The sequence below is a fragment of the Ovis aries genome, chromosome 11 (assembly GCF_016772045.2).
Source record: "Ovis aries strain OAR_USU_Benz2616 breed Rambouillet chromosome 11, ARS-UI_Ramb_v3.0, whole genome shotgun sequence".
NCBI classification, from domain to species: Eukaryota; Metazoa; Chordata; class Mammalia; order Artiodactyla; family Bovidae; genus Ovis; species Ovis aries.
Genome location: NC_056064.1, coordinates 42,332,763 through 42,345,870, shown reverse-complemented (window position 1 = coordinate 42,345,870; position 13,108 = coordinate 42,332,763). Strand labels below are relative to the sequence as shown.

The window sequence follows — 13,108 nt, the reverse complement described above, 5'->3', positions numbered from 1 at the left end:
AGAGGAGCCTGGAAGGCTGCAGTCCATGGGGTCGCTGAGTTGGACACCACTGAGAGACTTCACTTTTGCTTTTCACTTTCATGCATTGGAGAAGGAAATGGCAACCCACTCCAGTGTTCTTGCCTGGAGAATCCCAAGGACGGGGAAGCCTGGTGGGCTGCCGTCTATGGGGTCGCACAGAGTCAGACACGACTGAAGCGACTTAGCAGCAGCAGAAACTTGTCTTTTATCTTTTTATCATTTGTGCTTCTAATGCCATTTCTAAAAACCACTGCCTAACCCAGGGTCAGGAAGATGTACTCATGATTTCCTCTAAAATTTCTCTTACATTTAGGTCGATGACCCATTTTGAGTTAATTTTTGTATATGGTGAGTCGCAGTCCAAATTTGTCATGTGTGGATACTATTCTAGCCTGGAGAATTCCATGGACTGTATAGTCCATGGGGTCACAAACAGTCAGACACTACTGAGCGACTTTCACTTTCACCCAGCTGTACCAAAACCATCTGTTGAAAGGATTGTTGCTTATCCATTGAATTATCTTGGCCCCTGTGTGGAAAACCAGCTGACTATACCTGTTAGGGTTTGCTTCTGAACTTTCAATTCTATTCCATTAACTCCAAGTATCTATTCTCACTAGGCCTCCCTCTTTGAGTCAGTAACAGAGTGGAGGTTAAAAGAGCTCATTTACCTGAATGGTCCCTCTCAACTTTCTGAGGAGCTGGGTGTTGCGCCCAGGCCTGTTCCAGGCCAGGTGGCTTGTCAGGGAGGAGACGGTTTGAGGAGCATGGCATGAACAGGGTGTTCCTGCCCCTCCTGGAGCAGCAGCAGTTGTCAACCTGGTGCTCACATTCCTGGGCAGCCCCTCCCCTGGAGGTTTGAGAAGGCAGGAATGGAGAGGACGGGCTGAGAAAGAATGTGGTCGCCTTACATGGCTGTGAGGAGGGAGAAGGCACCCGCCCTGCCCACCCCACCAGCTGGGACAGCCTGTTGGCCCTTGGGCTGCCTGCCTCAGCACCTCGAATTCTCCAGCTGCCCTGAGGAACCAACCCCCACCCCCCCACCCCAGCAGAGTTCCACCTACACCAAGGCCAAAGGCAATCAGGGCTAAAAATAGCCAGGCAGCTGAGCCCTGGAGAGCATGCTCGTAGCAGAGGGAGAGGAGGGTGGGCAGACACCCAGGGCCCTGCTCCGGCCCTCCCCGGGCTGTCTGGGTGTGCGGCGCAGAAAAGGGGGTGGTGATGGGACCCCAAGCCCCCTCCCCAACATGGGTGGTGTCTGCAAAGCTGCCTTGGCTCAGGGAGGGTGGGATCGGGGAGTGGGAAGGCCCCTGGGAAACGAGATAAGGTGAGAATTTCACAAACTGCCTGGCCAGGGCCACCGCAGCTGTGGCCTTGGATCACAGAAAAAGGCAGCAATGCTGGCGAAGGGAAGTGGAGGGGGTAAGATACTAGATGGACTCAAGAGGGTTGAGTGACACGGGAGCTGTGGGCACGCAGACGGGCAGCCTCCCTGATAGAGTCAAACACACTTTATTCAGCACAGGAATGTCTGAACAGAAGGACCTTGGCAGGATTCCTGATCAAGAACTCTGCTTCCAACCCCTCTGTCCACAGAGCAAAGGTCATCATGTAAACCACAGGGGCCAGACAGGAGGGGCTCTGCACATGGGCTGGGTCAGGTCACACTGGCTGGCACGGGGTCAAGTTGGGGTGGTGCAGATAGCCTGGGGAGTCACTGAGCAGCTCCAAGCAGCTCCCTTAGACAAGTGTGTATGTGTGTGGGGGGGCTGACCAATTTAGGGGGTCCTCTCGATCACTGAAGGTCTGCTGATCAATTTAGCTGAAGCAGCCAGGGCTGCGTGCCAATACATGATTAAAAGGCCCCAAGATCCATCTCCTGCTGTGGGGGTGACGGGGAGGTAGTGCTCAGGGCCATGCTCATACAGCCACACACCCTGGCAGCCCTGCCAGCTGCCTCCAACCAGCAAATGGTAAATGCCATCGACCTTCCCACCCAGGACTCACTGGACGTGGGGTTGTCACGGAGGTAGGGAGGGGCACTGGTGGGCAGAGCAGGCAGAAACGCCTTGATGACTACAATTCTGAGACTCATAATTGGGGGTGGGCAAGCTCTCCCATCTGCACCAGGAAAGGGCATCAGTCTGGAACCTCTGTGCAGAGGGTGTGCTTGTGGCACGGTCCAAGCGTGGCCTGAGACTCAGCCAACCAAGGAAGCCAGCCAGGACCTCTGTCTTGGGCCCTCCCAGCTGTGCAGGTTATGCTGGGTACCAAAAGGGGAATCTGGGAGGGAGGGGGGGAAGGTGTGAGCTTAGGGTGTGCTTAGGAAGGTGGTGTGGGGTATCTACGGACACTCCGGGGTGCCAGGGAGAAGCCGTGCTTGCTGGCGCAGCTGGGTTGAGCCGAACTCCTGATGAGCAAGCACTGAAGATCAGAGCGAGTGGGTGGAGGACAAAAACACCACCTCCTTGGATGCCTCGCTGCTAATCTAAGAGTGGGGAGTGTTAAAGAGCACCCCACCCCCAGCCAGGAGAGAGAATGGCAGGAGCAGGGGCTCAAAGTTTGGGTGTGGACAGCGGACGGCCCCCCTCTAAGTGCTCTTGGCTCTCGTGTAAATGCACAAACGGGTTCACCACCAGGGGGCAAAGAAAGAGTGAGACAGAGGCTGGGAGGGCAGGGTGGGTGCCCAGGGTGAGCGGGTGTGAGTGACCGTCAGGGCGCGGCTTCTCTAAAATACCACTACACTACCACACACCAAGCTGCGGGTGGCAGGGGACTGGGGGAGCTGGGGGACCTGGATCGAGCTAAATGCCTCACAGGTGGTTGGGGGGAGGGGATGGGGATGACACAGGTGCCCTGATACCCAGGGATCACAACCAGCAGGCAAGCGGAGCACAGCTAACCACTGTGGCAGGGAGCAGAGGGCAGCCGGGCACACAGCCCCTTGGGGGCTCAGTCATCAAACTTCCCTTCCCGGATGTGCTCAAAGGAGAAAGGCAGGAACTTGAAGCCAGTCCCGCTGTAGAACTTGTTCTGGAACTCCACCCTGGAGAATGGGAAGAAGAGAGTGTCATTCCACAAAAACTTTGGGACTCTAAAGAAAGATGCCCCGACCCCAAGTTCCTCAAGCCCCTTGCTGCCCATGAAGCCGACTTTAGCCTGCTTCCAGCCCGTGATGCCCAGGGCCTGCCCTCAGCAAGGGCGCACCGCACCAATGCATTGATTTGGTCTCAGTTCCTACTCTGTCCTGCTCAGCGGAAAATGTGTGTATGCCAAACTCTGCAGAAAGCTGGGTGCAAAAACCCTTCAGCTGGCCTGAGCCTCTAACAGTGATGGTGAAGAGTCCCCCAGCACCCCCTCCTGGCAGGGCCTGGTGTGGACCTCCAATGGAAGCGTCCCACGTGGAGTGGTGTGAGCTCGTGTGAGGAACCTTGGCAGGGACCACTGTTCTCTTGTTTGTATCTCTTCTCAGGGGAGGAAGGAGAAGCAAGGGTTGCGAGTGAACAGTGGAGGCTTTCGATTTAGGGGAGGAAATTCCCAGGAAAGGGGGAAGTTAGGAGGGGAAGTCTTCTCAAAGCAATGGCAAAAATATTCTTCAACTACGAAAACATCTGAGAAAGAATTCTTCTCTTGGGGACTGAAAGGAAAAACAGCTTTAGCTCCCTTCCCCGGCAGCTCAGCATCCATCCCTGATGGTCTCCCTGGGCCCTTCGAGCTCTGAGGGGGCAGGAAGGCGTCCACGCCTGGAAGCAGGGCCTGGCTGCAAGCTCACCCTGGACGCCTGCCCAGCGACCAAATCACCACCAAATATGGGCAGAAAAATGCATGATTCAGAGGATAAAAAAGCCAAGGAGAGCTGCCCTGAGGAATAGTTTCCACTCAATGCTGTGTGACCCTGGTGGCCTGGATCTCTGCAGCAGCAGGCCACGCGAGGCTGAGGCAGACTGTGGGCAGTGAGCACCAAGACACTCTCCACCTTCCTGCCTCTCATTCAGCCTTCCGCCAGGGCATTCTCCCTCCAAGACAAAGCAGAAAATCAGTGAAAAGGAGGTGGGAAGGGGACTGTCTGCGGTGGACGCGAGAGGTCCCCAGAGGCCCCTCAGACCTGGGGAACTGGCTGAGGTCACCAACTGCAGAGGCGCCAGCTCCATCCCCTGGGGAGAGGAGGGGGAACAGGGTTTTCTGTGTGAGCACAAGAGGCAGCCCTTCTCCCTGGATCCCGCATTCCAGGGGCTGATCCCACATTCCAGGGGCTGCGCCAAGGTCCCCAGAGCCTCCTGACCCCTGGAGGAGTCCGGTCAGTGCCTCGGCCACGCCCCCTCAGAGAGCACGGGATCCAGGAGGGGGTGCTTCAAACTGACTCAGTTGCAGGACTCAGCCCCATGTCCCAACACCCCCATGACGAAGGTCCAGCTCCAGATAGCTCCCCTGAGGAATGCGGTGGGGGTGGGGGTGGGGGTAGGTTTCGGCTTCTCCCGGCTCTGAGGACTGAATCCTCCTTGCTGGGTAGGCTGTGTGTGCACAGGCAACATTTCGTGTCATTCAACCATGTACAGCCAGACCGTGGGCAAGCCATCTTGGGGTCTGTGATATGCCTGACCTCTGGCTGACTCATCACACAAACAGTTCTGATCAAACTGGCTGAAGAGAGAAGCTGCAGATGTGTTCACAGGCCCAAGGGGTCAGAGGCAGAGGCCTCTTGCCATCATCCTGCCTGCTTCATGTGTATCAGGGGACCCAGGCCTGGGAGGGGGGCACACACATTCTTCTGTGTGAGCGGATGGGCGGTCCCTGACACACCACCTGATGCCCCTTAGCCCACTAGCTGCCACTTAAGGACTTAGGGTGGTGCCCACCGGGGACACTGTGGGTATTTCAAGGCCAGTGTGGCTCCACTTCTTGGTTGTGCTTGCCCCAACCTCCCAGTACAAAGCTGGAAAGCAGTTTCCTTGCCGGTCTCTCCCCCACACCCCTGGCCGCAGCCAGGAACTGTGTGCTTCCTGACAAAGTACAGACATGAAGTGCTCTGTGCCGGGGCGCGGCGGGACCTTGCTGGCTGCCCTGTAAGTCCTTCCTCCTTGGGGGCGGGGGTAGGGGGGCTCTGCTTGGGGCGCCTCCAGGGTCTTACCACGCCCCAGGTCACTAAAATGCATTTCCAACTCAGCAGCTGCGAGGAGAGCCTCGGGCAGTCGGGCGGGGTTCTGTCACTCTGCCAGCTCCCACACCTGGCAAAGGCCACCTAGTGGCCCGGAAGGGCTGACTGGGAGTCCCCGGAGAGAGCACCCCTGCTACGTGACAGAAATCTTGTTTTCTTGAGTGAGCAAAGGGAAGAAGCCTGGGCCTCTTCCCTTCCCTGCTGGGGTGTGGCCAGAGGGAGGCGGTTTTAGAAAGACGGTCCTGTCCTGATCTGAGCAGTGCTGGGCCTGCAGCACACCGCCAGCCAATGACCCCCATGCGGGGCCATGAGGTCAGCCCAGGGGGCTACATTTCAGGGGTGTTCATTCTCCTGAGCAGCCACTCCCTCAGCCACCCGCGGTGTGTCTGGCTGTGGTGCCACTGTATTCCTTACAAAGTGGCTCCCAAATCTGCCCCTTTAGCCCCTCGTCTGTGAGTGTGCACATGGAACCTGCTAGGCAGGAAGGGATGAGGTTTCTGTGAAGGTAGGTCATTGGGCAACAAGTTTTCTATTAACATCAATCCGGTGTCCACAGTTCAAACCACAAATCGCACCCCTGCCTTTGCCTTTTCTGAGGAAGAAAAGACCTTTCATTATGGTGGGCAAGAAGGCCACGCTGCACACAGTCGGTGGGGGAAAAGACAGACAGACACAACTCAGGAGGAGACAGAATTAGCAGGTAGGTGCATGAATTCACCTGCTGTTTTCACTTGTCCTTCACCTCCTCATGTCCCTACATGACCCTCAGTCTCAATGTTTATCCTTGTTACCAAGTCAGATGTTTTTCTTCTTGTTCCCACCGAAGAGACCCAGAACTGGTAATGGGGCAGTCCTTGCAGCAGAATCAAGAAAGCCCAGCTGAAGACCGGAGGTAAAGTGACAGGTATGAAGATGCCCAGGCTGGAAGCCAGGAAAACATCGCAGCAATGTCCCTGCAGCCATTTTCAGCGGGCCCAGCTGTTCCCACCCCTCACAGGATGGTCATAACTCAGAATGCCTGCAGTCCTGCTGGACTGAGATCCTTGGGGCACGTCCACACTCAGCCAGGAGAGGGTGCACGAGCACCAGCTTCACTCACTCCTTTCTAGTGGCAGGGGAAAACAAAGGCCTTCAGGGATGCGATTCTCAAAGGTGCACAAAGGAATCTGCACTGCTGTTTTATTTCTCTCCTATCCAAAATTTCCCCTTCCAAACAATCACCACCCTGCAAGTATGATAAAGTATTTGATGAGCTTATTCCTTGCAAACTACGTCTGGGAGGCATTCGAGTGGTCTCATGCACCTCCCCTTGGGGGCTCTCTTCTAGCAGACTGAAGCAGAGCGCCTATAGGGGCCCCAGCCCTCTCGGCAGGGCAGCCCCATCTGCATTTGCTCTCAGGTTTGACGCACCAGGGCACCAGGACAGTCACTTGGTCTGTGCAGTATTTCCTACTTCACTGCAGCAACCTTGTCACATGGACATTATCTTCTCCTTTTACAGGAGAGAAAGTGAGGTTCAGAGAGGCCAGTGCTGTCCTCAGGGGCGCCCCCAGCCAGTGCCAGCAGAGCTGGAATTTAAATTCGGGTCGCCCGATTCTGAAGCCTGCTCACTCGCCACCCGTTACTTCCTCAGGCTCGTTCATGAGGACTTTCACTCAAAGCCCACAGGTGAGTCTGAGGAAGAAGAATCCTTCTGGCAGCAAAGCATGACCTCCAGTCACCACAGTTCACCCTGGACATCGGGCCCAGGCGGCCCCTCCCTGCTCCATGTGGGCCTGGCTCACTGCTCTGACAGGTCTGCCCCAGCTCCTTGACTGCGCCCCACTGACCTGGGGGTAGGTAATGGGCTCCCCACTCGGGCTGGAGTCCAGGTAGGTTGGTCACTGTTCCCTGGAGCCCAGCGCTCAGAGACCAAGTGAGTCACCACAGGCTGGCAGCACCGGGTGGTGAGGAAGTGTGCTGGGGCGAGCGCGCGCTGATAAGCTGAGAGCGGGTAGTGCGCCAGCAGTCGGGCCACTCGGCCGGGCTAGACTCCTGGCTCCCAGTAAACAACAGCTGGGCAGGGAGGGAACGTGGGGGAGGAGAAAGCACGGTGTCCTGACGCCGATTCTCCTAAAGGAGCTTTTGAGGGAAGAGTCAGACCCGGCCACGGCCCCCCCTCCCACGCCTCACTTTTCCCTCTGTAATTTAGAACAACAAACAGCGGAATCTTTGAGCAGGCTCAGCTGAAAACAAGTCAGGGGAGAAAAAAACAAAGATAAGGGGAGTGGGGAAGAGGTTTCTCAAGTTCAGATTTTAGTTTTCTTCAGGTTTTGAGAAGCAACGGAAAGAGTCTCAGCCCTCTCTCCTGACCCTGAGATCATGAACACTACAGATCATCTCGTCTCGGGAGCCCAAAGGGAGGGGCAGTGAGTCTGTGAGCCCCTAAACTGGCACAACCATGTGTGCACACTTCAGGTCTAAAGCTTCCAGAGCCGATGGACCCCAAAAGAGAGGGAGAATCAGGACATAAAGGCAGAAATGGAGATTCAAGGAGGCAGGGTTTGAGGTCAGGTAGCCAGATAAAGTACGGTACGGCCAGTTTTCAATGTAAACATGTCCCATGGACATCTGGGAAATACTAAAAAAAAAAAAAGCTCAGTGTTTATCTGAAATCCAAATTTAACTGAGGGCTCTGTAATTTTATTTGTTAAATCTGCCAACCTTACTCTGAAGTTGTAGAGTCACAGTCCAGACCAGACCCCAGCTCTCCACTCTGCAGGACTGAGCCACTTCCATCCACAGCCATTAACAGCCACAGACAACATTCAAGAAAGAAAACAAACAAATCCAAAACCTGCCCTTCTGATGAGATGGCTTCAGTGTACCAAGCAACATGCTCTGGAACAAGAATCCTCCTACTCACACAGAGCTGCCGGGGTCCTACCTAAAGATACTGGCGCCATGACGGATAAGGGGCAAGACAAGGGCAGAGTGTGCTCCAGAGCCTCCCTGGACTTAGAATCTACTCCACAGCTGCTTTCATTGCTCCGAAGACAGGAAAGAGTTAAATGCCAGTGCAAAACACCCCAAACAAACAAAGACCCCGGAAGATCTCTGAAGCCATAATCAGGACGCTGAAGGAGAAGGCTGAACACAGGAGCGCGACCTGACAGCACGCGACAGGCCCTCCCTGGAGGCCGGGAAAGGGGCTGTGCTGATCAGAGGACACCCCTGGGGCTCACCGCCACGCACGTCCTTGGGCACGGCCGTGTGCAGGCAGACACTTCCTAGCGTCTTCAGAATTTGGACCAGCGTAAAACCGCCCTCTGTGCAGCTAAGGACACATTCCCGCCCCAGCCCACGCTGCCCCTCACCAGTGTAACCGCAGCGCATGGAGAAAGGCTGAGAGGCCCTCCATGATCAGGAGGATGGCCACGGTCAGGGTGGCGAAGGCGGCGAAGATGAAGAACAGCGCCAAGCCCCCAGCCAGGCTCTTCACCTTCAGGCCGATGTGGATCACCATGGTCCAAAGCACCTCGGACAACTCTGGGGATGGGGAGAGACAGGACATCGGTTCAGTCGGGCCGGGGGTGCTGCAGGCTATGCACCTCACTCTCTATCTCCCCACCGCAGTATGTCCTGCTCCCTGGCTTCCTGCGACCTCAACAGCTAACCTGGCAAAAGCATGGATCCTCCCGGTGGGATGTCACTCTCCTGTGATTCGGGAGTCCATAATTCCAGAGCCCTAAGGTAATCTCTATGAGCCCCCACTGTAGGGAGTGTCCAAGCAAGAGGAACAGACGTGGCTTCCGACCTGAGAGAAATACACTCACGTGCATGAGCGAGGCTGAGGGCCCAGAGCCGCAGGTAGGAGGCGGTGTTGGAGATGCAGCCCAGGCAGTACTCGATGGTGTGGATGGCCTGGTGCACCATGGTGTCCCCAAAATCAAACTGTCAGGGGAGGAAACCAGACGCAGAAATGAGGCGGGGAGGGGAGCGTGCAGGGGTCTGAGCGCAGGCATGAATGGTTACCTGGGCCCAAAGCCCCTGGTGCTGAATTCCTGGTGGGGACACTTCGGTGGGGCCACCCCTAGAAATCCTGCCTGGCTGGGCCCCTAGCCGGGCCCCGCCCTGTCCCTCAAAACACTACACTGTAATGAACTACATCTTAATGAGACTCTTCTCAACGCATCTGCTTTTTCTCCCCACTAGGCTGTCAGCTCCAGAGTGGGGTGCACGTTGGGGTAAGAGCTGTCTGGCAGCTCCGTTCTGGCTTGACTTCCACCTCATGGAGCCTGAGAGCAAAGCACCCTGCTCTCAAAGAGCCAGGAGGGCAGGAAGGGCTCTTCCCTGGGATGCATGTCAGGTGACAGGCCACCAGGCTGCAAACTGCCTGGAGGAGACTAAACCTCCGCAGCCCCTTATCTTCCCAACACGTGGGCAGCAGGGTCACTCCCTTCTACTTTAGAGACTTCTGAAAAGATCATACAGGGACATTTTGGCAAAGTTTTACAAATTCCTACTCGGGCAGGTGATGAAGGTTTTCCTCACGCTCCCTTTCTTCCAGTTTTCCTTTCAACATCAAAGATTATTTCCAGCATAAGCAGGAGGGGCTGTGGGGAGCTTCCTGTTAGGCCTGCTCAGGGTCCAGCCCTAGGTGTGCTTCCGAGCCTCACTCTCCCATGTGGTGCCACAGCCACTGAAGGCCAGGAGGCAGGCAGCCCCTCCCGACAGGGCCCAGACAAGACCCAGTGAGCAGAGGGCCGCTGCCCAAATCCGCCTTCCAAGCCTGCCTTGCCCACAGGTCAGAGTCTGTTTTTCACCAGTTTCTTTCCAGATTCACATGACCCCCAAAAGACACCAGAAAGAACTACCTTTAGAAACGGCATGAGGGCAGAAGAGGGGGGCTGGGCTGGCTGGTGAAGCGCTAACAGCCCAGGCCTCACGAGTATGGCCAGTGGTGAGGGGGGCCAGCTCCAATTCGCCATCTCTGGCAATCGCCTCATTTTCCCTCACCCTTATCTATACCGAGAGTATTTCTGGGCTTTTCTTCTGAAATAGGCTCTTGCAAAGTCTTCTAGTTACCCTGAAAACTAGGGTAACCATAGTTACTCCAATCGTGACAATGTTGTTAAGAGCTTTTTGCCACCCCTGCTGGCTGTCGCCCCACAGTCCACGCTCCAAGGAAGGACAGGGTCCCCATCTCCACGGAGTGCAAGGCTTTACTAAGAGCTCTGTGAAAGCAGTGACTGTGGTTTCCCTTAGAGAGATGGAAGATGAAGCTTTCCTTCCAGGCGCTACCCTTGCTTTCTCCTCTCTTTCACTCCCAACTTCCTACTTTGTAACCTTGGGCAAGTTTTCATACCTGTATACTGAGGGATGGGGTGGGGGAGATAGTAAGTGGGGCGAGAATTAAGTAAGAAACTAGCCAAGCAGTTGGGAGTCACTGCCCCATGTGAGTCAGCTACGACCGACTCGGAGCCACCGCAGACGCCCTGTCTAATCCTCTACCCGCCTCCTGGCCGCCCCGCCATGCCTGTTGCTCACCTGCTGCACCCTCTCAGCTCCACACGCCTCCCAGGCTCGCTCCCCTTAGCTCCCGGGCGCCAGGTCTAACAGACACCCTGTGACTGAGCCTCTGCAGCGTCTGTCACCACTGCCTTGCCCTCCTCCTCTCCTTGACACGCTCGCTTCCTCTTGGTTTTTCTCTCCTGTAGCACTGCCGCTCGGGCCTTCAGTGGCCACCCCGGGAGCAGCTCCCAATGGGCACCTCTACCCCCATGCTGCGGGTTTCCAACCAGCTGTCGACATCTCCTGCCACACCGCAGGTGCTTCAAACTCCACACCACCCAAACTGAACTCACTGACTGCTCTCCTCTGACCCTCCAGACCTACTTCTACTCCTCATCCCATCTCTAACTGGGGGTCATAACTGGAGCCCCAGGCATCTGAACCTGGAAGTCGAGCTTGACTTCTCACTCACTCCCACTGCCTGCATTCACGAAGGCCCGAGGCCTGCAGCTTTTCCTTCCTCCATCTCCTATTGCTCCCTTCCTTCCCAACTCCCACTGCCAATGCCTGACTTCCCTCCAGGCCTCCAGGGTCTTTCCTGACCCCTCTCAGGCGGCACCCCTCCCCCACCCAATACACCCTCCACCCTTCTCCCCTAGGGTACTCAGCAATGGTACACACTGGGTTACCTGCAGCTTCACTGCCCCGTGATGCTCCTTCTTGCCTAATACTCTACTAGGGCTACTGTCTGCCAACCTCTAGTCTTGCTTCTCACCAGTCCCTCAACTCCTGACTGCACTCCAGCAAGTTGAAAACTTGTTTATCCCCAAAATGTGTCTTTATGGTAACTACATACTATGGGTCTGCATTCCCTCTGGCCCTCCCTCCACAGAGGACTCTGGCTTGGCCAGGCTAACCTCAGCAATAGTGCCCTTGGGGAATCCTTTCTAGGGGTCCTCTTCCACACCCCCACCCGTGTTCTGTCAGGTGCCCTCTTCCTGTGCTCCCACAGCAGCCAGGGCACACCTTGATCACAGCATCTGTCACCCAGACTCTCCTCAATCAGTCTGGGAGTTCCTTGAAGGCAAGGACTTGTTTTTTTCTTCTCTCAGTTCCTGCAGCGCTAAACAGAGTGCTTGGCACATGGAGGGTGAATGAACGAATGGGTTGGATGAATGTTGTCTGGTGAGATGACACAGTAGGGAGAGGTCCCACTGACCCTTGCTGAATGGTTACAGCCTTCAAAGATTTCCCAGACAACTGAGGGGCTGGGCTCTGGTTTGCAGCTGGACAGAGCGCCCCAGAGAGAGGGTCTGCTGCCTCTACCTGTGACGTATTTAGATCTCTGAGACAGTTATCCGAATGTCCTCACTACTTATGATGCTATGGGAAACAATCTGAGGGAGTCGGGGGTGAGGCCAGAGACTGGGAAGGCTGAATTCCAGCCCATCTTGTTTGCATGTCCACTCCCCGGGGACAGGGCCGCATATAAGAACTGAGCTGGAGGCACTGGTGCTGGAGGCAGCCTTACTGGGAGAGGGCTGGGCTCCTCTCTGACACGGACACACTCCCACCTGGCCATGCACAGAGGAGTGGTCCGGAGGAACAGAAGCTCCCAGATACCATCCAAGGAGCCTCTCCAGCCTTCAGGAAGACTGAGCACTGTCTGCTGTCACACAGAATAGCAAAGCCTTTCCCATTCCCATCCCACTGCCCACTTAGAGAGCACCAGGAAGCCAGAAAAGGGAAAGGGTCACAGGTGTGGGTATTTCAGAGAGAAATTTGGGGAAAAGATGCAAACAGTGCAGCAATGCCTATTAAAAACCCAATTCAAAATGTGTACACTGCTAAGCGAATTAGGGCCGAGCTAGAAGGCCTTCTAGTTTGGCTGTGGCCTGAACATTTAGCCAACTTTCTTTCTACTGTTACTCTCTATGTGTGGCTGGGATAATATGAACTCCTTGCATGCAGATGGACTGTTTTTTTTCTGGAATGCATCCTAGAGGCAAAGCCTCCTTTTGAAAGCTGTCTGTCTTCCAACTGGGTCACGTGGAGGTAAAGGTGACCCCCAGCAAAGGTCCAGCATTCTCACTCCAAGCATCATCAAGCCGATGAGGGCAGCAGGAAGAGGTGGGTGGCATCTCAGGGAGGAAGGGTGAGCTTTCCCATAAGCACTCAGAGGAGCAAGGAGGAAATGGTTACCCCCAGGGCAGAGCGACTATACATAGCATCACAGAGAGGAAGGCAGAGGCCAACAGGGTTTAACTCCCAAGGGGAGTCACTTCAAGAATGCCAGTGCAGACATTACTTGCAGCTCCTTGTAAAGCCATTCTCAAGGCATTAGATCAGCAAAGTCAATGAAACAGAGACAGAGGTGACTGACATGAGATGCAGTTAATGGAGATGAGCTTTTTCATAACACAGATTCACAGACTGGTT

The 13,108-nt window shown here is 55.5% G+C and overlaps 1 protein-coding gene and 1 long non-coding RNA gene across 15 annotated transcripts in view; one reads left to right on the top strand and one right to left on the bottom strand.

Annotated features, from left to right (window-relative positions):
* Window positions 1–1,517: 1,517 nt before the first annotated feature.
* Window positions 1,518–13,108, bottom strand: part of ATP6V0A1 (ATPase H+ transporting V0 subunit a1) — a 57,914-nt gene continuing 46,323 nt past the window's right edge. For all 14 annotated transcript variants that reach the window (XM_012186120.4, XM_060395628.1, XM_060395629.1 and 11 more), the window contains 3 exons: window positions 8,992–9,109; window positions 8,533–8,704; window positions 1,518–3,067 (listed from right to left, as the gene is read on the bottom strand). In XM_012186120.4, coding sequence (XP_012041510.1) covers window positions 2,974–3,067; window positions 8,533–8,704; window positions 8,992–9,109 — 384 coding nt within the window. In that variant the 3' untranslated portion in view covers window positions 1,518–2,973. The remainder of the gene's footprint in view (window positions 3,068–8,532; window positions 8,705–8,991; window positions 9,110–13,108) is intronic.
* Window positions 5,338–12,959, top strand: LOC132657422 (uncharacterized). The gene is made up of 2 exons (XR_009595597.1): window positions 5,338–5,876; window positions 6,003–12,959. It is a non-coding gene; the product is annotated as an uncharacterized LOC132657422 (long non-coding RNA).